General features: G+C 43.7%; 1 protein-coding gene across 4 annotated transcripts in view; it reads right to left on the bottom strand.

The window, feature by feature from the left end:
• The window catches only part of LOC126299515 (cysteine-rich with EGF-like domain protein 2), a 139758-nt gene that overhangs the window by 62294 nt on the left and 54120 nt on the right, over positions 1-23344 (bottom strand). For all 4 annotated transcript variants that reach the window (XM_049991480.1, XM_049991481.1, XM_049991478.1 and 1 more), the window contains exons 3-4: positions 3087-3233; positions 1052-1243 (exon numbers count right to left, since the gene is read on the bottom strand). In XM_049991480.1, the coding sequence (XP_049847437.1) occupies positions 1052-1243; positions 3087-3233 (339 nt within the window). The remainder of the gene's footprint in view (positions 1-1051; positions 1244-3086; positions 3234-23344) is intronic.

Below are 23344 nucleotides of genomic sequence, written 5' to 3' on the forward strand. Positions count from 1 at the left end.
TTCTGGTTGTGTCTGTATAAGTATGGATGGATGTGTGTGTGTGTGTGTGTGTGTGTGTGTGTGTGTGTGTGTGTGTGTGTGTGTGCGCGCGCGCGCGCGCGCGTGCGCGCTCAAGTATATACCTGTCATTTTCCCCCCTAAGGTAAGTCTTTCCGCTCCCGGGATTGGAATGACTCCTTACCCTCTCCCTTAAAACCCACATCCTTTCGTCTTTCCCTCTCCTTCCCTCTTTCCTGAAGAAGCAACCGTTGGTTGTGAAAGCTAGAAATTTTGTGTGTGTGTTTGTGTGTTATTTTATTGTGCCTGTCTACCGGCGCTATCCCGCTTGGTAAGTCTTGGAATCTTTGTTTTTAATATATATATTATTTACAGCTTTTTGTACAAGGTACTGTGTACTTATTCAGTGGGTATTTCAATGGTCTTCGCTATGCCACATACTTTTACTCTCTTGATTAGCATTTTGAGGTCCAGATGGACCCAAAACAGAAAACTGTAGAATCATTTATAGAAAAGTATGCCAATGAATTCTTGTAAGGGCAATAACATTATAATAATGAAAGAAGATCCCAAACAGATGATAGTGCTATTGCCAGCTTTTAACTGCGAGGCCAAGTAGCTGCACACAAAAACAATGGTTACCTATACAACTGTGACAACAATGAGGCATTGTTATAGACACACACAAAAAATTGTGGTAAGTGACTGGTTGAGGCAGATGCATCAAGCAGCTTCAGCAAGCCTGATGCAACTCTCAGGGATCTTCTTTCACCAACGCTACTATAGTCTGGTTTTCGGACATGTGTGTATATATTTATTAATAACAATACTGCAAGAATTACATATACATTTTATTTTAACTAACCTTCACTGAATGCATTTCTCCCAAGACAATATGAACATGAAAATAAACACACACACACACACACACACACACACACACACACACACACTTTTCAATGAAACGTGAACATTTATTTTCAATAATTCAGAGAGCAAGAGTCAATTTCCAGATGGAAATCTTTTATGAGAAAAGCAGAGAACACTGTTTTACCTTACACTTTCCATTTTTACCACAAATATTATCTGGATAGCCAGGACATGGTGTACAGTCACTTCCAAAATGATTTTCTGGACAGCAGAACTCCAGTTTCTCAATACACAGCCAGCTGTATAAATCCTGTTTTTGTCCGCTAGACCACCATTCTTCAATTAACTGCTCTGCATCTTCAGCAAGCAGATGACACTAGAATTAAAAATTTCTCTCTGAATAGAAGAAAAACTGCTCAAAAATGTGAACATTGACAAAAGAAACTTTACAAGAGGCAGAAAAATCATAATCCTCTCACTTCTTACTAATGCTTGCTGTTTTCTTAAGGGAAACAACTATTTTCTTACTAAAAACATTTATATCAGTATACAACAAAATTCGGTTTTTCAGTGTGCTGCTTTTATTTCTTATTATACAGGGTGTTACAAAAAGGTACGGCCAAACTTTCAGGAAACATTCCTCACACACAAATAAAGAAAAGATGTTATGTGGACGTGTGTCCGGAAACACTTAATTTCCATGTTAGAGCTCATTTTAGTTTCGTCAGTATGTACTGTACTTCCTCGATTCACCGCCAGTTGGTCCAATTGAAGGAAGGTAATGTTGACTTCTGGTGCTTGTGTTGACATGCGACTCATTGCTCTACAGTACTAGCATCAAGCACATTGGTACGTAGCATCAACAGGTTAGTGTTCGTCACGAACGTGGTTTTGAAGTCAGTGCAATGTTTACAAATGCGGAGTTGGCAGATGTCCATTTGATGTATGGATTAGTACGGGGCAATAGCCGTGGCGCGGTATGTTTGTATCGAGACAATCGAGACAGATTTCCAGAACGAAGGTGTCCCGACAGGAAGACGTTCGAAGCAATTGATCGGCGTCTTAGGGAGGACGGAACATTCCAGCCTATGACTCGCGGCTGGGGAAGACCTAGAACGACGAGGACACCTGCAATGGACGAGGCAATTCTTCGTGCAGCTGACGATAACCCTAATGTCAGCATCAGAGAAGTTGCTGCTGTACAAGATAATGTTAACCATGTCACTGTATGGAGAGTGCTACGGGAGAACCAGTTGTTTTCGTGCCATGTTCAGCATGTGCAGGACTATCAGCAGCTGATCGGCCTCCACGGGTACACTTCTGCGAATTGTTCATCCAACAATGTGTCAATCCTCATTTCAGTGCAAATGTTCTCTTTATGGATGAGGCTTAATTTCAACGTGATCAAATTGTAAATTTGTGGGCTGACGAGAATCCGCACGCAATTGTGCAATCACGTCATCAACACAGATTTTCTGTGAGCGTTTCAGCAGGCATTGTTGGTGACGTCTTGATTGGGCCCCATGTTCTTCCACCTACGCTCAATGGAGCACATTATCACGATTTCATACGGGATACTCCACCTGTGCTGCTAGAACATGTGCCTTTACAAGTACGACACAACATGTGGTTCATGCACGATGGAGCTCCTGCACATTTCAGGCGAAATGTTTGTACGCTCCTCAACAACATATTCGGTGATCGATGGCTTGGTAGAGGCGGACCAATTCCGTGGCCTCCACGCTCTCCTTACCTCAACCCTCTTGACTTTCATTTATGGGGGCATTTGAAAGCTCTTGTCTATGCAACCCTGGTACCAAATGTAGAGACTCTTCATGCTTGTATTGTGGGCGGCTGTAATACAATACGCCATTCTCCAGGGCTGCATCAGGGATTCCATGCGACGGAGGGTGGATGCATGTATCCTCACTAACAGAGGACATTTTGAACATTTCCTGTAACAAAGTGTTTGAAGTCATGCTGGTACGTTCTGTTACTGTGTGTTTCCATTCCATGATTAATGTGATTTGAAGAGAAGTAATAAAATGAGATCTGACAAGGAAAGTAAGTGTTCCGGACACATGTCCACATAACATATTTTCTTTCTTTGTGTGTGAGGAATGTTCCCTGAAAGTTTGGCTGTAACTTTTTGTAACACCCAGTAATGCAAGAAAACAAAAAGAAATAAACTTAGATTGCAGATAATAATTTTGACTTGCCTGGTTCTTGCCACGTTCAACATCAGAGCAAAGCTCCTCCTGTATCTCCACAAGACGCAGTTCACTGCTGGCATAACTGCCCAATTTCTCCTCTTCCCACGCTGCATCACCACCTTCAAATTTACCCCGAGCGGTGCGTTCCAGTCCCTGTAATAATTTTCTAAATTGAAGAGTTTCTAACTTTCATAGTTTAAGAGGCAATAAGCCATCGTAGCACAGTTCATCCACCTGAGCATTTAACTCACATCTTTCTTATCAGACTGTGTTCTAATCACTTACCACTAGTGTTTTCTATTCATTCATTCATTCATTCAAGAAACTGTTTGTAGATCAGTGTGTATTAAGTATTTCGCAAAAATACTGATGAAGCAGAAAACAGCTTCAGTGAACAGTGAGCAACAGGGCTCGTACTAACTTCTAGTAATAGTATGACATTCAAAGTGACAAAAGGAATCAGTAGAAAACTCATTTTCCAACAACTGTGCAGGTATTTTAAAGTATGATGGGAGAAGATTAACGTGCAATGATAAGAAGCAAGTCATTAATTTGTGAAATATCATAACCAATTACACCACTACAGGAAAACATGAAGGTTAGTTCTAGGCTATTGACTTTAAATCACAGCAAATGTGTGACTAGGATGGAAAGGATGTCACTAGAACTGTTATGATCCAATCAGCACACGACTTCGGCTCAAAATTAAAATCTTATCAGCATCCCTCTTATGCCCAAACCACACATGCACAAAAGTAGTGATTTCTGACTTATATGCATCAGCAAGTTTCATTCTTCATATTCTTTATCACAGCAAAACCTCCAAAGAGTCGGTTTGGTAGTGTACGAAAAAATGAGAGGTTCAGCATTACAAAAGACTAAAATGGACATACTCTGTAATGCCACAACAATGAGTGTGCCAGCCACATTTATGATTTGGCACTCTGTTAAGAGCTCTCGTCATGTTGTGCAAACACAAATGTACATTGATTGGATATTCTTACAAATTTTCTTACGCACAATTAAAATCACATATTTTTGTCATTATTCACATTACCTTGCACTTAACATTGACTGGTAACACTTGAGCTGATCATTTACTACAGCTCCGTTCATTAACAAGTATTGTTGGGCAAAGCTTTATTTCAACAATAAGACTGGAATTATTTGCTGGTTCTAACATTCTGTGATAAAGGTTCATCAAAGAACAAAAAGAAGAACATTATCACTGAGGACACTATTGTATACTGCAAACAGAGGTCTTCAATAGAATACACTGAATATCACTTCCGCCATGTGGGGCCATCACTGCAGCCTGTTGCTTTCACTGTGTCCTCCAATGCGGGTTACAGCTGTGGTCATCTGCCAAACGCTGGGCTGAAGAGGCAAGTTACATTCTGTCTGCTCAGACGTTTAGCTTAGAGTGTGAGCTACCACTTTACATGATATGGTATAGTTACCTATTGATATCAAAACCAATAAACACTCAATCCATGTACATTTCACACGCACCGCTGGGCTTATTAATAGATAACAGAAAATATCAGAAAGGCAGACTGAACAACAAACAACTGGAATGTAAAAATTTAAGAAATTATCATAAAATCAATAACAAAAAGTTTTGTACTACTCTCCATGCAACAACAGAACGCACATGAAGCAAAACTGCTATAATCAACACTTGAATACCCACACAACTACAATATGTAGATAAGTCAGTTAGAAAATAGCTTATGGACAATATCTTAACATGATAGTTTTGTCACTCCCAAAGAGCAGGCCTCCACCATACTATGTAAGAATAAGAATGGTTGGAAAACTAACTAAAAGGTTTCTTCTGAGGTAATGCGAGCCACACAATCTCCAAACCAAATTGAAACCCTACACCCACATGCAACGAAAATATTCTTACATACTGTTAATTCTAATGCTTGAGTTACCTACTCACAAACCTCTAGAACCAATCTCGAATATAGACTCCAAGCCCTACACAAAGCAGAACGAATTGGTAAACTGTCTGACCTAGCAACATTAGACAAATGGTTTGTTGGTTGGTTAAGGGACTGAACAGCAAAGTTATCAGTCCCTCAATCCAGGGGTAGTTTGTTTGGAATTAGTGATGACTGCGAAGTATGTGTTCTGATCACAAAAGTACATAGGAGCAGTAATACCAAGGCATTGAAGGCAATACTGATGCCAGAGCTCAGAAAGAGTTTAGGAAGAAGTGTATGGATCAGGCCAGTATATAGGTCAGAGCAGATGATGGTCTCCCAGGGCTCATCCAATGGCAAGGTAAGTCCCACCCCGCATCCGACCCCTACCAGCAGAGAAAGGGCAAAGACAGTTACACACCTAAGAATGTCTTCTAGTCAGCACATTCGGAACAGTAAAAAAAGGCTGCACCATCAATAAAGAAAACATGAATGGTGAAATAGGTAAGGTAGCAGGAGGGGATCCCTGGCGCTCTGCAAGCAACAGGAGTCACCCTACCCACAGCTGCCCATCCCTTCTCCAGTGCAATCGAGGCTTTAAGAGCACCCACTATTTAACAGAGTGCTACCTCTGAAACAGAAAATACGGTGTGGTAGAAAAGAAGACAAACCACAGTTAAATGCAATTAAAACAGATTAGGAGAGGGATGAAAAAGTGAGCCGTTGAAGGAGGGAGTGTCCGCAGTCCCCCAGACCTAACGCGTAGCGGGAGCCATCCCGACCGCTACTACCTAACCTCTGCCCTGAAGGTAGATTAGAACCTTACATCTGACAATAGAAACCACTTTCATGGACAAAAAGGAGAACCAGTTCAACCATCCATGAATCGTATGCCAATACCGAGGCAAAGAATTCACAAGGACAGGCTTAGCATGGAGGGTCATAAGAACAGGGCATTTCACCAGGATACAAGCTATTGTCTGCAATGCTTGACAACAACAATGTAGGTTGGCTCATTAGGTAAAATGAAAATAAGGGTTAGCCTGACATGATCACTGCGAAGGTGACAGAATGGTGTATCCTTTCTGGGAGTAATGGAAGGAAGAGCACCATGCAGTAGTAGTCTCCTTGATAGTGTGGTATTTATTAGAGGAGGCAGTAGTCAACCAGATGTCATTCCATCTAAACTGAGCAGAGGTCTTATATGCACCTGCAAATCTGCACCTCGGATCAGCAAAGGTGAATGGGGGAGAGTAATCATTCCTCTAGCATAGTGCTTCCTAAACTTTTTTGGCGATGGAAGCCTTCTAAAGTACTAAATATTATTTCAAACAATGGAAAATCCAGTGTTAAACAGAGAACCAACTCGTGGTGATAACATATTAGACCTTCTGGTGACAAACAGACCCGAACTATTTGAAACAGTTAACGCAGAACAGGGACTATAAAGCAGTTACAGTATCGATGATTTCAGCCATAAATAGAAATATTAAAAAAGGTAGGAAAATTTTTATGTTTAGCAAAAGTGACAAAAAGTAGATTTCAGAGTACTTGACAGCTCAACAGTGAAGTTTTATCTCAAGTACATAGAGTACAAAGTTCAAAACTATCGTACAATATGCATTAGATGAGTATGTGCCAAGCAAGATCATAAGAGATGGAAAAGAGCCACCGTGGTACAACAACTGAGTTAAAAAACTGCTACGGAAGCAAAGGAAACTTCACAGCAAATACAAACCTCGCCAAAGCCTTGCAGACAAACAAAAATTACATGAATCGAAATGTAGTGTGAGGGGGGCTATGCGAGAGGCGTTCAATGAATTCGAAAGTAAAGTTCTATCTACTGTCTTGGCAGAAAATCCTACGAAATTTTGGTCTTATGTCAAAGCTGTAGGTGGATCAAAACAAAATGTCCAGACACACTGTGGCCAAAATGGCACTGAAACATAGGATGACAGACTAAAGGCCGAAATACTAAATGTCTTTTTTTCCACAGCTGTTTCACAGAGGAAGACTGCACTGTAGTTCCTTCTCTAGATTGTCGCACAGATGACAAAATGGTAGATATCAAAATAGACAACAGAGGGATAGAGAAACAATTAAAATCACTCAAAAGAGGAAAGGACACTGGACCTGATGGGATATCAGTTCGATTTTACACAGAGTACGCGAAGGAACTTGCCCCCCTTCTTGCAGCGGTGTACTGTAGGTCTCTAGAAGAGCATAGCGTTCCTAAGGATTGGAAAAGGGCACAGGTCATCCCCGTTTTCAAGAAGGGGCGTCGAACAAATGTGCAGAACTATAGACCTATATCTCTAACGTCGATCAGTTGTAGAATTTTGGAACACGTATTATGTTCGAGTATAACGACTTTTTCGAGTATAACGACTTTTCTGGAGACTAGAAATCTACTCTGTAGGAATCCGCATGGGTTTCGAAAAAGATGATCGTGTGAAACCCAGCTCACGCAATTCGTCCATGAGACTCAGAGGGCCATAGACACGGGTTCACAGGTGGATGCCGTGTTTCTCAACGTCCGCAAGGCATTTGATACAGTTCCCCCCAGTCATGTAATGAACAAAGTAAGAGCATATGGACTATCAGACCAATTGTGTGATTGGATTGGAGAGTTCCTAGCATGTCATTCTCAATGGAGGAAAGTCTTTCGAAGTAAGAGTGATTTCAGGTGTGCCGCAGGGGGTGTCGTAGGACCGTTGCTATTCACAATATATATAAATGTCCTTGTGGATAACATTGGAAGTTCACTGAGGCTTTTTGTGGATGATGCTGTAGTATATCAAGAGGTTGTAACAATGGTAAATTGTGCTGAAATGCAGCAGGACCTTCAATGAATTGATGCATGGTGCTGGGAATGGCAATTGAATTTCAATGTAGACAAATGTAATGTGCTGCGAATACATAGAAAGAAAGATCCTTTATCATTTAGCTACAACACAGCAGGTCAGCAACTGGAAGCAGTTAATTCCATAAATTATCTGGGGGTAGGTATTAGGAGTGATTTAAAATGGAATGACAATATCAAATTAATCGTCGGTAAAACACATGCCAGACAGATTCATTGGAAGAATCCTAAGGAAATGCAGTCTGAACACAAAGGAAGTTGGTTACAGTACACTTGTTTGCCCACTGCTTTTTTGGCGAGGGGGGGGGGGGGATTTAGGGCGCTCAACTACTATGGTCATTAGTGCCCAGTCACAAATGTAACTGCACATATTATCAGGTAAAACTCAAGGGGGGAGGGGGGGGGGGGGGGCGACGACGACGACACACCAGAAAGTTCTTACAAAGACACAGATAAAATAATTAAAAGAGTTAGATGTGTTTGGACAAGTCCGTCAAAGTAATAAAACGAAGAACAAGAGCAACTGCTCGACGTCATCAGCTAAAATTTCCTGTAGGGTAGATGGCAGAGACAGGACAACACGAGATTGATTAAAACGGGGACACGACAATAAAACATGGCGCACTGTCAATGCGTGACCACAAGGGCACCGCGGGGTGGGGTCACTGGATGACAGGTAGTGGTGGCGTAACAGGCAATGCCCAATCCGCAACCTGGCCAAAATGACCACCTCTTGCCGAGAGGGTCAGGAGGAGGTTGTCCAAGCTGTTGGGAAAGGTTTTATGGCACGGAGCTTATTGTCTTGAAGTGACGACCAAGTGTCCCACCATGACACAAACCTCTTACAAACAACCCCACTAATGTCAGACGATGGGACACAAAGGAAGGCTGGCCGATGCAGGAGGACTGCAGCCTTGGCCGCAGCATCAGCAGCCTCATTCCCAGGCATTCCTACATGACCTAGAAACCACATAAAGCTAACAGGAGAGCCATCATCAGCAAAAGAATGGAGGGATTGCTGGATCCGTTGCACCAAAGGATGGATCGGATATGGAGCTCCAAGGCTCTGAAGAGCACCGAGTGAATCAGAGCAGAGTACATACAGAGAATGGCGATGGCAGCGAACATACTGAACGGCCTGAGAGAGAGAGCAAAAAGCTCGGCCGTAAAGCTGGAACACTGGTCAAGCAGCCGGTATTTAAAGGTGACGTCCCTGACAACAAAGGCACAGCCAACACCATCATCAGTTTTGGAGCCATCAGTGTACATAAAAGTGTTACCGGCGAGTTGTGCACGAAGTTCGACAAACCGTGAGCAATACACTGCATCACCCACTGCTTGAATACTGCTCACCGGTGTGGGATCCATACCAGATGGGGTTGATAAAGAATGTGGAGAGGAACAACGGAGAGCAGCGCTCTTCGTTACAGAATCATTTAGTAATCACGAAAGCATTACGGAGATGATAGATAAACTCCAGTGGAAGACTCTGCAAGAGACACACTCAGTAGCTCAGTACGGGCTTTTGCTGAAGTTTCGAGAACATACCTTCACCGAAGAGTCAAGCAGTATATTGCTCCCTCCTACGTACATCTCGTGAAGAGACCATGAGGATCAAATCAGAGAGATTAGAGCCCATACAGTGGCATACCAACAATCTTTCTTTCCACGAACAATACGAGACTGAAATAGAAGGGAAAACCAATATAGGTACTCAAGGTACCCTCCGCCACACACCGTCAGGTGGCTTGCGAAGTATGGATATGGATGTAGATGTAGATGGAATGTAACAATATAATGAAAAGGATAGTTGATACTTGCCGCATAGCAGAGATGCCGAGTCACAGATAGGTACAAGAGTCTTTTTGTTGTGCCTATCTGCGACTCACCATCTCCGCTATATGGTGAGTAGCAACTATTCTTTTCATAAAATTGTTAAATAGTAATTTACAGAGCCCTAAAATAAGCAAAATCTGGTTTTGTGTCCATTGTTTAATTATAATCATTTAGTGAAAAACCACACAAAAATACATACATTGTATACTGCTGACTTCTACGACAATACACTAAATAACACTGTACTGATTTCGCTGTAAATTGATAAAATTGTTTCCATTTAATGGGTAGGTATAAAGTAATAGTATTTTTTTTCTTTCCAGCTGTTTAGTTTCAGGCCTGACAGAAGAGATTTGAAGACCCAAGTCAGCTTCAGCATTCTGTCTGTTGCGGTATTTCATCTTTGTAGCTGCATATGCTGATTGTTTGTTTTGTTTTGTGGCACATGAACAGCTAAAGTCATGCGCGCCCATTTCAGAACCTTAGAACACTAACACAAAAAAGAAGTTAACAGTTACTAAACGGTAAGCCCATTCGACGGAAGGAAAGAGAGCTAAGAATAAGGACTTCCTCTTTGAGAAACGTCCACAAAATACACTGTAGAGACAACAGAGGTCCCGAACTAAGGATTAAATATCCTTCACCATATTGCAATAATGGATAAAAACTAAAACGCAGTCGACAGCCCACATGTCGTTCACTAAAATGGCAGATAACCCAGACAGCATACATACATTAGAATGCAAGTGGTTAAAAAAAAAGGCATTCAGTCAGGAAATTGCAAACTGTCAAAGGTTAAAGACAGTTAGCTCAAAGTCATGGGGGATCACCGCTTAACAAATGGTGATGGCTAAAACAAAGTGCCCAATATGCAACCTAACTAAAAGTATCTCCTTGCAGCAGAGGACCGAGAGGTGGTCAGCCAAGCTGCTGGGAGAGGTTTAATTCCCCAGAGCTTGTTCCCATGAAGGGTAGATGAGTGGTTGTGCCAAAGGGACACCACAGCAACATGGAGATCACCGAAAGGAATGGAAGGATTAGCAGGCCGAAGTAGGATGACTGCACCCTTGGCAGCAGCATCAGCAGCCTCATTTCCCATCAGACCGATGTGACCAGGAACTCATAAACGTCACAGTGGCTCCCTCAAGAGTTTGGTGGTGATGTTTGGTTTATGGGGCACTCAACTGCATGGTAATCAGCACCTGTACACATTCCCAATCTGAACACAATCCAATCTTGCCACTTTCAAAGAATGATGATGATGATGATGATGATGATAATGATGATGATGAAATGAGGACACCACCAACACCCAGTCCACAGGCAGAGAAAATCCCCAACCTGGCTGGGAATGGAACCCGGGATCCTTTGATCCAGAGGTAGCAACACTAGCTACTAGACCTCGAGCTGCAGACTCCCTCAAGAGTGAACAAGTGGAGACTTCCTTGGACCCGTTGCACTAAGGGACAGACCGTGTACAGTACACAGAGGCATTAAGAGAATTGGAACAAATGACACGATTGAAAAGTGTATGTCGTTGGATGTACTGAGTGGCCTCATAAAGGGGAAAGAGCTCTACTGTAAATACTAATCTGGATGCTCACACTGAAAATCATTGGTACCAATGACGAAGGCACACTCGACATCACGGTCGGTTTGAGAGCCATCAGTCTACACAACAGTATTATCGCGAAGTTCCATCCAAAGGTTAAGAAACTAACAGTGATAGATCAAATGTGGGGTAGTTTCCTTAAGAAGTGAATGAAGTCCAAGGTGAACATGGTCTGCTGCACAAAGCGAAGGTGGTGAAGGTTTCATAGTCATCGGGAAAATGGCACGTAGCGTGAAGTTGAACTGCCAGAGCAATACCCAAAACAAACTCCTGGAGGTAACAGAGAAGAGGGATGCGCAACTCTATTGGTAGTCAAAGGAGTTATCGAGGGAGGAGGCATAGAATAGGTGGCCAGGCACAGCATATGAACAGCATATGTATCTGCTGAGGAGAACATCACGCCAGTATGACAACGGTAGTTCAGTAGCTTCTACATAGAGACTCAACTGGGCTAGTGTACAAGGCGTCAGAGGCCAAACAGATCCCAAGACGAATTGTATTGAGACAGCATAACATGAATGGACATGCAGATGCATAAACAAAACAACCATAGTCTAGTTTCAAATAGGCAAGGTATCAGTACAAATGGAGGAGGATGGTCCGATCTGCTCCTCAGGAAGTACCGCTTAGGAGATGTGGAACGCTGAGGGACCACATGCAGCGGGCGGCCGACACGTGGGAGGACCAAGAAAGTTTTCTATCGAGCTTGAGCCCCAGGAATTTTGTAGTTTCAGCAAATGGAAGAGCAACAAGCCCAAGATGTAAAGACAGTGGAAGAAACCCATTTCAGCACCAGAAATTCATATGACCAGTTTTGTCAGCAGGAAAGCGAAAGCCATTGTCAGTACTCCACGAAGCCAATCGAGAAATCGCTGAAGACGCTGCTCAAGAAGACAAGTCCATGGAGAACTACAATAGATCACAAAATTGTTGGCTAAAAGGGAGCCGGAGATGCCCAGCAGGAGACATGCCATAATAGGGTTAATAGCTATAGCAAAGTCGACGACGCTCAGGACGGAGCTCTGAGGCATCCCGTCTTCCTGGAAAAAGATGTCCAACGAGGCAGAACCCGTATTTACAGTGAAAACTTTGTCTTTAAAAAAATTCCTGAAGTTAACAGGGAGGGCAGCCTCAGAAGCCCCACATGTAGAGTACAGAGGATACAAGCCCTCCAGTACGTGTCGCAGGCTTTTTCCAAATCAAAAAACAATGGCCACACTCTGGTATTTCCACAGAAAACCATTTATGACATGGGTTGACAAAGTGATGAGATGGTCAACTGCGGATTGGCATGGTCAAAATCCACATTGTGCAGTGGTTATCCATACCACCTGGGCATGAATCATACATTCCATCACCTTGCAAACACAGCTCGTGAGAGAAATGGGGCAGTAGCTAGAAGGAAGGTGTTTGTCCTTGCCCGGCTTAGGTGTGGATATGACAGTGGCTTCACGCCATCATCTTGGAAAGGTGCCATTTGTCCAGATGCGATTGTATGTATGAAGGAGAAAGTGCTTGCCCGCAAGAGAAAGGTGCTGCAACATCTGACTGAACATTCTCTGGCCCAGAGATGGAAGATCAGGATGAAGTGAGAGCATGATCTAGCTCTCTCACAGTAAAGGCAGCGTTGGTGCCACACTGATCTCTAGAAGGCATTCCTGTGCATAAATCCCATAGGGCCTGTTGCCAGTTACGGAAAAGCCTTTCCAGTGGTATGGTAAGCAGATGTGAATGGTGTGCACAGTGTTTTATACGCATGGTGCATCGTAAGTAGCCAAGGCCTGACATGAAGTGGCGGTTCACCAGCCTCTGCACAGAGGCTTGGCATGGGGCTTGTTCTGAATGCCCCAGTGGCTAACCAAGTCCCTTCATGGTGCACCATGTCCAACATCTTTAAATATGAAGGTCTCTCAGACCCATACACTGTGCACCCATAATCGAGACAAGATCTCACAAATGCCCTGTAAAACCAGAGCAGACAAGTCCTGTCTGCTCCCCATGTACTGTGGCTAAGACATTTTAAAATACTTAAAGTCTTAAGTGACCATTTCTCCAGGTTCTTAAGATGTGGTAACCACGTAGGCTTAGAGTCAAATATGAGGCCCAGAAACCTCACTGCGTCTTTAAAAGCCGGCCGGGGTGGCCGAGCGGTTCTAGGCGCTACAGTCTGGAACCACACGACCACTATGGTTGCAGGTTCGAATCCTGCCTCGGGCATGGATGTGTGTGATGTCCTTAGGTTAGTTAGGTTTAAGTAGTTCTAAGTTCTAGGGGACTGATGACCTCAGAAGTTAAGTCCCACAGTGCTCAGAGCCATTTGAACCATTTCTCTTTAAAATAAAGGACACTGTCCCTCATCCTCAGTTTAGTTCAGGAAAGTTTAAAATGGAATCAGAACAGTTAAAAAGAACACTCACAGACTTCTCGGTGGAGAACTTAAAACTACTCTTCTGCACCCATTCATCCAAATGTCGAAAAGTTAATTGCAACTGGTGTGTTGTCTTTGTGAGGCTTGAAGAAGAGCGCAACACAGAGAAGTCATCCACAAACAAAGAACACTGGACAGGACTTTTCACTATGGATGTAATGCTATTAACAGTTATGGCAAAGACAGTCACACTTAAAATGCTATCTTGAGGGACACCGTTCTCCTGCTCAAAGCAATCAGTCAGGACGTCACCGACTCAGTATCTAAGATATCACGGCGAGAGGAAGGACTGAATAAAAATGGGAAGACAATTACAAAAACCCAATTCATGAAGCTGCTCCAGGGCAAGATGCCTCCAAGTAGTATCATAGACTTTCTCAGTGTAGAAAATACACCTATCAGATGTTGCCAGCGTAGAAAAGCCTGTTGTTTAGCCACCTCGAAGAGGGCAAGGTTATCAAAGGTGGGGCGATACCTCCTGAACCCACACTGAAAGCAACTAAGGAGTTGCCTGGATTCTAAGATCCAGACAAGGTGGCAGTTGACCATCAGCTCAAAGGTCTCCCCCATACAGCTAGTGAAGGCAACACTACGGTAACTACCTGGACATGTAGTCTTTCCCAGGTTTTAAAAGAGGAATTAAAACTGCCTCACACCATGAGTTGGGAAGGTGACTTTATACCCAAATGGCATTAGAAAGTGTGAGGTGGATATCTTTGTTTCGCCTTGTGAGGTGCCGCAGCATATTGTAATGGATCATTTCATGACCAGAGGTTGTGTCACAAGCCGCCGACAATGCAGAATTCAGCTCCCACATGGAAAATGGGCAATCGTAATCTTCTTCAAAGGCTGACCAGAAGTCCACACTATACCTCGCGGCAACAGCTCTACGGTGCTGGAAACCTGGATCTTGACTGGCTGTTGCCGTAACTGTGGCAAAATATGCCACCATAGTCTGGGCAATGTCTCATGGATTCGTTTGGAGTGTGCCATTTCCCATCACAGCAGCCATGGGGCATCTGCCTCCTCTCCCAAAAATTCTCCTGATGGTCTCCCACACAACGGAACTTTTGGTGGGACAATTAATGGGGTTCAGGAACTGTTGCCATGACCTCTTCTTGCCCTCTCGAATAATTCAGCGACACTTTGCCCTTGCCACCCAAAAGGCTGAAAGATTCTCTGCAGTTGGTTGACACTTGAACCTACGCAGGGCTGCACGCTTGGTCCTGATTGCGGGGCGACATTCAGTATTCCACCAAGGGACAGGTTGCCTCTTCTGGTGTCCTGTGGATTGTGGAATGGATGCTGCAGCAGCAAGGTGGATCATTTTGGTAATATGATCCACCCACGCCTCGACATTTGCACTATATTTGAACTGGGCCAATTGGCTATAATGCATCCAGTCAGTGGTAGTTTCCTTTTGGGTTCCACTCCATCTGGCAGTTGAATCCAGATTACAAAGTGATCACATCCGTGCAAGTCACTGACCACTTCCCACTGAACAAATGAGCAAGATCTGGAGAGCAAAGCAATAGATCAATGGCAGAAAAAGACCCAGTTGCAGTGGATAAGTGTGCTCTTTCCCACATTTAACAAGTATGCGAATGATGACACGAGAAGCCTCTTAATTGCTCTGTTCTACCCCTGAGGCTGGTAGTTGCAGAGCCCCAAAGCACACTGTGTGCATTAGAAACACCACAGAGGATGAAAGGGAGGGGGAACTGTGTAATAAGGTCGGTTAGGGTCTCTTCATTAAGTGCATCATGTGGGGGCAAGTAAAAAGAACATATTGTCAACGGATGATACACTTGCACTGATACAGCAACTGCTTGTAGAGTTGTCGTAAGTGAGAGAGGGAAGGAGTCGTAGTCAGCACTGATGAAAATACCTACGCTGTCTCTACCTCTCTCTCCACTCAAGTTCTCAAGTTGTCCTTTCTGTGAAGTACGTAGCCTCGTAGATCAGGGGTTTACACTCGATGAAAATGAGTCTCCTGGAGACAGATGCAGTGGTGTAGCCTGAGATAAGAGACAAAGTTCCTCCAAATGTGTCCTGAACCCTTGCAAGGTCCACTGTAGGATGGGAGCCATTTCAGTGATATTGTTTAAGTTTACCCCTAATCTTGGCACTGGGGAGGTGAAGCACTTGTAGAGTGACGGGGAGTGTCGAGGAGCCGCCTGGATCCAAGGCATCAAACTCCATGATGTCCTCTTCATGAGTCAGATGTGAAAAAATGATATCTGATGGCGCTTGGGACAGCGTTTGACTCTAACATCGTGAACCTATCCCTGCACCCTGTCCTTCAAGGATGAGGAGGAAAGGGGGCATTGACAGGCACTCTGCTTGTTGTGTGCCTTCTTGACACACACTATAGAATTGTTGCTGTGGCAGCTGCTTGGATTGCTTTATCCTTACTCATTTTGCCTTGGCATGTACCCATGCAAGTACAGGTGCTGGTGGTGGATGGTTGTACACTGGATGATGTCTGCATCGAGGTGTGGACCTTAGGAACAGGTTTCTGCGCCATGGAAGCATAAGAAGTGCTAAGGACAGGAGGTTTTGTCACCTTATATTCCTTTTGGCTTCAGCATAGGGGACCCACTTGGTGACTTAGTTCCTGAATTTTTTGTTTCTCTGCAAAAACAGGGCATTCTGGGCTCCAGACTGGGTGCCTCCCAGAGCAGTTAACCCAGACTGCTGGAAATGAACAGTTCATAGGCTGCCTTCCACATTTCCCACAGGTCGCTTCACCCTGCAACTCAGCATTGTGTGACCAAAATGCTAGCATTTGTAGCACCGCACTGGGTTAGGTACGTAAGGCCCAACCCTAAGTCGGAGGAAACCTGCCATGATGTAGTCAGGCAACGTTGGAGAATTAAAGGTCACAATGAAGTTGGCGGCCTTCTCAATTTCTCCATTATTCATACGCATCCTTTGCCCTAAGTCCACTATCCCCTGTAATGCCCAGTCCTGTTTCCATGCATAGAGCTTACGGTAACAGGAGACTGACGACACTTACCAATCCCTAGCTCAGGAACCCCAAGGTTGCCAAGCCCGTACTCAGTAAAGGAATGCTCATCCTTTGAGGGCCACACTACAGAAGAGGGAGTGGAACTATTAAATGAACTAGTAAACGAAATCCAGCAAGCTTTTTTGCTGTCCTGAAGAACACAAAGACACTGCGCACCCAACAGCTTATAGTGAGTAAAGTTCACCATTGTAGGATGACAGTTTAAAAAACACAGGGAGAATGTCTCTAAGTGCAGATTGCATCTCAGCCTGCCTCTGCGCACCAAGGGATGAGACACGGCGCAGTAAAGACTAAGTGTGAGGAATGGAACATCCTGCGACAGTAAGGTATTCTACCTGGTCATCACAACTGGGGAAATGTTGTTCATCAAAGGCTGCCAGGAAGGAATAAAGGCTCCAGTTGGCCTTAGAAAACTGCCAATTGGGTTTACATGCAGGCGGGGAAGGAGTCAGCAAACAGATACAACATGGGAAATGATCACTCGAGTACGTGTCAGACAGAACAGACCACACTAGACAACAGGCAAGCTTGGGCAGTGCACAACGAGAGGTCCAAATGTGAACAGGTGCACGTGGAGTCTGAAAGGAATGTGGTTGCTCCAGTGTTAAAGCAGATGAGGTTGAGATGACTGAGAAGGTCAGCCAAGAGGGCACCTCTTGGACAGGTTCTGGAAGAGCACCAAAGGGGAAGGTGTGCATTAAAGTCATCAAGCAGCAAAAAGGGGTGAGAATTGACCAATAAGCTGGAGGAAGTCCACGCTGGTGATACAGAATGATGGAGGGATGTAGATGTTACAAAGAGAAAAGGTGAAGCAAGGAAGGTAAATGTGTACTGCAATAGCTTGCAGCCAGGTGTTCAGTTGAGATTGATTGACTATGAATGTCATCCCAGATGAGCAGCATTACTCTTCCATGAGATGGAATACCATCCCCAGGAGAAGGTCAAAGCGGACCAGAAAGAAATGCGAGAGGTCAAAGCAGTCACAAGGATGCAATTTTGTTTCCCAGAGGCACAAAACATGTGGATGCTGTGATGGCAAGAGTAGCTGTAATTCCTCCTTGTTGGATCTATTGCCACGCACATTCCATTGGAGGAGAGTCACGACTGGGAAAGTGGAGGAGGGAAAAAATGAAGGGTTATCAACTCATTGGCTGCTGAGTGCCAGCCTTCAAAGATTCATTGCTACAGGGCAGAGAGGCTGGAGGGTCCTGTTCCACAAGATCTATAGACGTGACGGCAGTCTCTCTGGGTTAATCTACGGATTCCAGGGCAAAAAAACAGTTGGTGGTGTGCACCAGAGAAACAGAGGTCAGCCAGGTGGGGGACTCACACAGCGACATTGTGGAAGAGGATCTCCAAGTTAGCAAAGAAGAAGACCATGTGTCTTTGATTTTTTAGCACCTTTGCGATTGGCAGGTGAAGAGTCTGATGTTTGCTAGATGGAGGGGCGTAAGAAGTCTTCAAAAGAGTACTCCTTCTGTCCTTTCCGACCTGCCGGTTGTGTAGCAGGTGATTTCACCATTAGAGGCAAAGACCTGGTGGCTTGTTATGCATCTGGAGGTGGAGGAGGAGAAGGACGAGGAGGACACAGGGATACTAGTGTGACACTGGACAACTACGCAGCCATGTCATTTGTGGAGCAAGGCGCAGTAATAATGGTATTGTAAGTGCCTGACGGTAAAACACAGGGCTTGCAAACTAGCCAACAACTTTCAAGTGAGAGGGTAAGGCACTTCGTCCTTCACATGGATCTCCTTGATGGCCCACTCATCAAGATACATGGAATATTTTCAGGATGAGGCTGCACGGTCGCCACGGCAACTGAGACAGCGGGAAGGAGGCGGGCAAGCACCCTCGGGAGCATCCCTACCAGAAGTAACAAATTTGGCTGTGTTTCGACAGGACATTTGAGTGTGGTTGTAACATTGACACTGGTAGCAGCGCATCGTGTTTGTAATGTACAGTCAGACCACGATGCCTTTATAGCCTGCTTTTATCTTTTATTGAAGCACTAAGCTATCAAACATAAGAAAAAGAGTACATGAAGGCACTAAGGTTGACTCAACCTTTTTCACTAGCCAATGAACTGCAGTGACGCCCTCATCAGAGAGGTAAGTTTGGATTTCTCCCTCAGTCAGACCATCAAGCAACCTAGCGTAAATAACGCCACGTGAAGAATTCAGCATTCAATGGGCCTCAACACGAACAGGATTGCCATTGACTTGTAAAGCTGCAAGCAGTTGTTGGACTTGAGAATCACAATTCATCTCCAAAAGCAAAGTGCCATTACATAAACGAGAGCAGGATTTCACAGGGCCTAGAATTGCCTCCACACCTTTCTGATTAATAAATTGATTTACCATAGCAAAGGACTAACCTCCTCCAGTATGTGATACCATGAGGAACCAAGGAGAAGCTGGGAGAGTCTTGGAATCATAAGCCTCATTCTGTTTACATTTAGAAGATGTAGACTGAGATGGTGATTGGCTCACTGCAAGAAAATGCCCCATGACTGCCAGTGTCTCCAGTAGCACAGTCCCCCTCTGAGGGGGAGGGGGAGGGGGGGAGGGGCTAACCCTCCTTAGGTGATTCTTCGTACCTCAAGCTACACCTGCCAAACTTCTGACAGACAGACCAATTGGCAACTTGAGAAAGTAACAGCTCAGGCAATCACCCCTCTCTGGGCCTGGCCTGTACCAGGAGGTACATGTGAACCCTACCTGTCGACCTGAGGCTGGACTGAGAATTATGCTTTACCCAGTCACTTATTATGTGCCAGACATGTGCCAACCTTCAAGAGTGCACAGGGAGGAAGAAGAAACAAAGAGGAACCTAAAATGCCGAAGCAGAGGAAGGATACAAGATGGAGAACAAAGAAAGAAACAAAAAACAGCGGGAGGACTGCTCTGATGGTAGGCTACTGAAACTTCAGAACACAGTCCCAAAAATATCCCAGATATGTTCCCCAAGGGAGTGGAAGAAGAACGGGAGGAGGATAGACATGCAGCACGGAAAGGAAAAAAGTGCTGCTAACACCAGGGGCCCATGGCAGTGAAGTACAATCTCATCAAAGAGTGGTGAGCCCCCTGGGGGGTTGCATACGCTGAGAGTCTGTTTCATCCAAGTATGTTGTTAGAAATGAGAGAACAGTCAAAGCCACCATGGCAAGTTGTGGATACTCACCATTAACCCTGCACCAAAAGTCATTTAGTGACACTGTTTTGAACAATGATTCCAATAGTTGAATCTGATGTCATTTCTAAAAAGGATTCTTAGGTTTCATTTGACATATTTTCTGGCTTCTGCAAATTCAGTACAATACAATTTTGAGTCCATGAATTCATTTTCAGTTTTATGTCCTGCTTTTCAGGAAAATATGTCTCAAAAGATGTGCTCATATCATGGAGACAATGGACCAATTTCTCCAATATTTCATTTGGTAATTCTGCTATCTCACCAACAAATACACTCAGTGTTCAAAGCTTTCTAGTTCTCTTACCAATTTCTTTTTGAAGTGGTTATTTTGTTACTACCTTTGGAAACTGTTGTCTGTTTCCCTTGCAAAGAAAAGATTTAATTCATTATTTTTTCCAAATATGTCTGCCAAAAGTATTGTCAGTCATAAAAAATTTTAATTCAGCTGTTAGTTCGACTAATCTTGTTAAGTTCTTGCCATGAGATAACCATCTAACATCAATGTGGAGCCATAGCATCTTACGTCTGCTTCCATAAGCCTCAGGCAATATTGAAAACAATCAGCACTCAAGAGTGCACAATCTAACAATTATTTTTACTGCTTCATCGAGAACACATTTTAGACTTAGCAGCATCTTCTTTATTTCAAGTGCTTGTCTATTCGGGATACAAAGGCTGGAACTAAATTTTGGCACTTTACTTTTTATTAGCAATTCCACTCCTGCTATTGTATCAGTCACTGCCTCGGCCCAAACTGTACAAATATTGATACAACTGTTCCAATGGATATGGTTTACGTAAAAAAAAAATTGGCAGTCATGTTGAAAATGTATTTTCTGGTAGTGTTAGTTGCCAGCGATGCACTCATAATCAACTCTTTGTCAAGTGAATGTTTACGCAGATATCTTCCAATTATCATTAAGATGGCCAGTCCAACAACATCAGCTGACTCATCCATTCGCAAGATGAATTTTTTATGTTGAAAGAGACCAACCAGTTGTCTTTTGATACAGCCTGCAAGAGTGGCAATTCAACATGAAGAAGTGTCATTCGAAAGCGGTACCGTAAAAAGATGCTTTGCAGATTCTTCATCAAGCATATATTGTGTTCCTCTACCACACATGGTTTTGTTAAATTCTCAGCAGTAGCACGCATTTTGTCTACTTGTGCAAATGCAGCAGCAGACCAAATACAGTGCCTCCACAGCTTTTTCATTCACAGTTTTTTGACATCTTAATAACTGTTCTTTCTTATGTGTAAAAAAAATTCATTCTTATCTTTGCAGTCGGGATGTAAAGTTCCTAAATGTTGGTGCATCTTAGCAGGTACCCTAGAAATATTTGGAAGTAGCTTGCTACACAACATGCAGAGAGGCGAGCCGACAGAAAAAGCCAATCTGACAGTGATTTAAGATTCATCACACTTCCTTTTTTTCACCATTTGTGAGTCGTCATATATCTTACCGCTTGAAAGCAGGGAGCCTGAAGCACCTTCTTGAATCTCATAGTCTTGATACGAAATTTTTTATGTTTATCCCGCAACTTCCGGCAAACCAAGACAAATATAGAATATCATCGCCATAAGATATCTAATTTTACAATTCTAGTCAATAAAGAATAAGAATAGGAACAAGTAAGAAATTTACCCTGCACTGCATGACACAGATTTATATAGCACCGGACGGTGAAGCACAGATCGCAAAGCAACGAAATCCTTCAAGGCACTTCGAGGTGTTTGGGAATGAGAGAGAGAGAGATGAAGAAAGCATAGCAGAATGTTTGTGGCAAGTGTAGATGAGAAAGTGGAGATAGATAGAGAGAGAGATAGAGAGAGAGAGAGAGAGAGAGAGAGAGAGAGAGAGAGAGAGAGAGAGAGAGAGAGAGAAAATCAGCATGGCCACTGCGTGCGCGTGTACTGACGAATATCAAGCCACCACATACCTACTCATACAAGGTAAATTCTTTTGTTTGTTGTTTTTGATCATAGCATTATTGCAGATTTATTATGCTGCTTGTCATCTCATTTTGGCTATTACGCACAGAGAGAAAAAATAACATTTGTAATACCAACATTGATATTATATTTACAGAAGTTGTTTTTCTCAGTGTGTGTAAAAACACTACATTTTCCTGTCAATGACTGGTGTTCCTGACTAGCAGGATACATAAAAGCCTAGGTCTAGTCGACAGTTTTAAAGTCTTAAGTGTAAAAGGTGGTAGCATCCTAAAACTCCTGAAAAACTGTAGGTGACAGACATCAAAAGGTCAAGGGGACAACTGACTTTAGGACACTGAAATAGATCAGTGCTTATTCAAAAAAGATGAGAGTGCACAAGAAACCATATGGAGCACACTCCGCAGAGGAGTGGGGCAGGTCCTGGCAAAGAGCCATCATGTGTATTCCAACTGGTAATCCCACCTGAGAGCAGTTATCAGGAGGACAATGCCCCTTGAATGTGAAAAAAACGGGATACATCAGATGATTACAGAACTGATGAATGGCATTTACAGAGATCAAGAGTTGGTACCATCAGAACTGAAGAGGTAAGGTTCTCTCTTTGGCAATGAGAGTGTCTATGGGCCTAGTCTTGAAGACACCAGTAGCCACACTCAATGAAGGGTCAAACAATTTCAAAGCTTAAGGTGCTGCAGAGCCATACACCTGACTGCCGCAGTCCACTCAGGGTGATTAAAGTGCCCAGTAAATACCAAGGTCATTAGCAAGATCTGCACCCCAACAGGTGTGAGCAAAGAATCAGAGCGCAAGTTTCTCCATACAACTAGTCTTTAGTTGGCGAATATGGGGTGGCCAAGATAGCTTTTTATCAAAACGGTGGCCTAAAAAAAACAGAACTGTGCAACAACTTCCAAGTGCTGGGTACCCAATTACAATTCTGGGTCAGCATGGACCATGGTACAACAACAGAAATGCATGGCCCACATTTTTCCAGGAGAGAACTGGAAACCATGGGATAGGATCTGCGCAGAGGTCTGTCAGATGGCACCTCGGAGCTAGCACTCAGCTGAGGCCATCAAGGGGGAACTGCACCGAATGCAAAAGTCCTTGACATACGGTGAAGGGGTGACCAGCACCCCAACAGAACTCAACTGCCCATTGATGGCAATGTGGAAGAGTGTAAAACTCAGGACAGAGCCTTGTGGAATGCTGTTGTCTTGGACCCACAGAGCACCGAGTAAAGTACCCACACAAACCAGAACAACCAGTGTGATAAAAACTGGTGAATTAAGTTGGGTAAGTTGGGAGCTACAAAGGCCTCAATCAAAAAAGATAAGTAAAAACGGTGTCATATGACTTATACAGATCGAAAGAGACTGCACCGAGGTGCTGACATTTAGAAAAAGTTAGAA

The sequence above is a fragment of the Schistocerca gregaria genome, chromosome X (assembly GCF_023897955.1).
Source record: "Schistocerca gregaria isolate iqSchGreg1 chromosome X, iqSchGreg1.2, whole genome shotgun sequence".
NCBI lineage: Eukaryota > Metazoa > Arthropoda > Insecta > Orthoptera > Acrididae > Schistocerca > Schistocerca gregaria.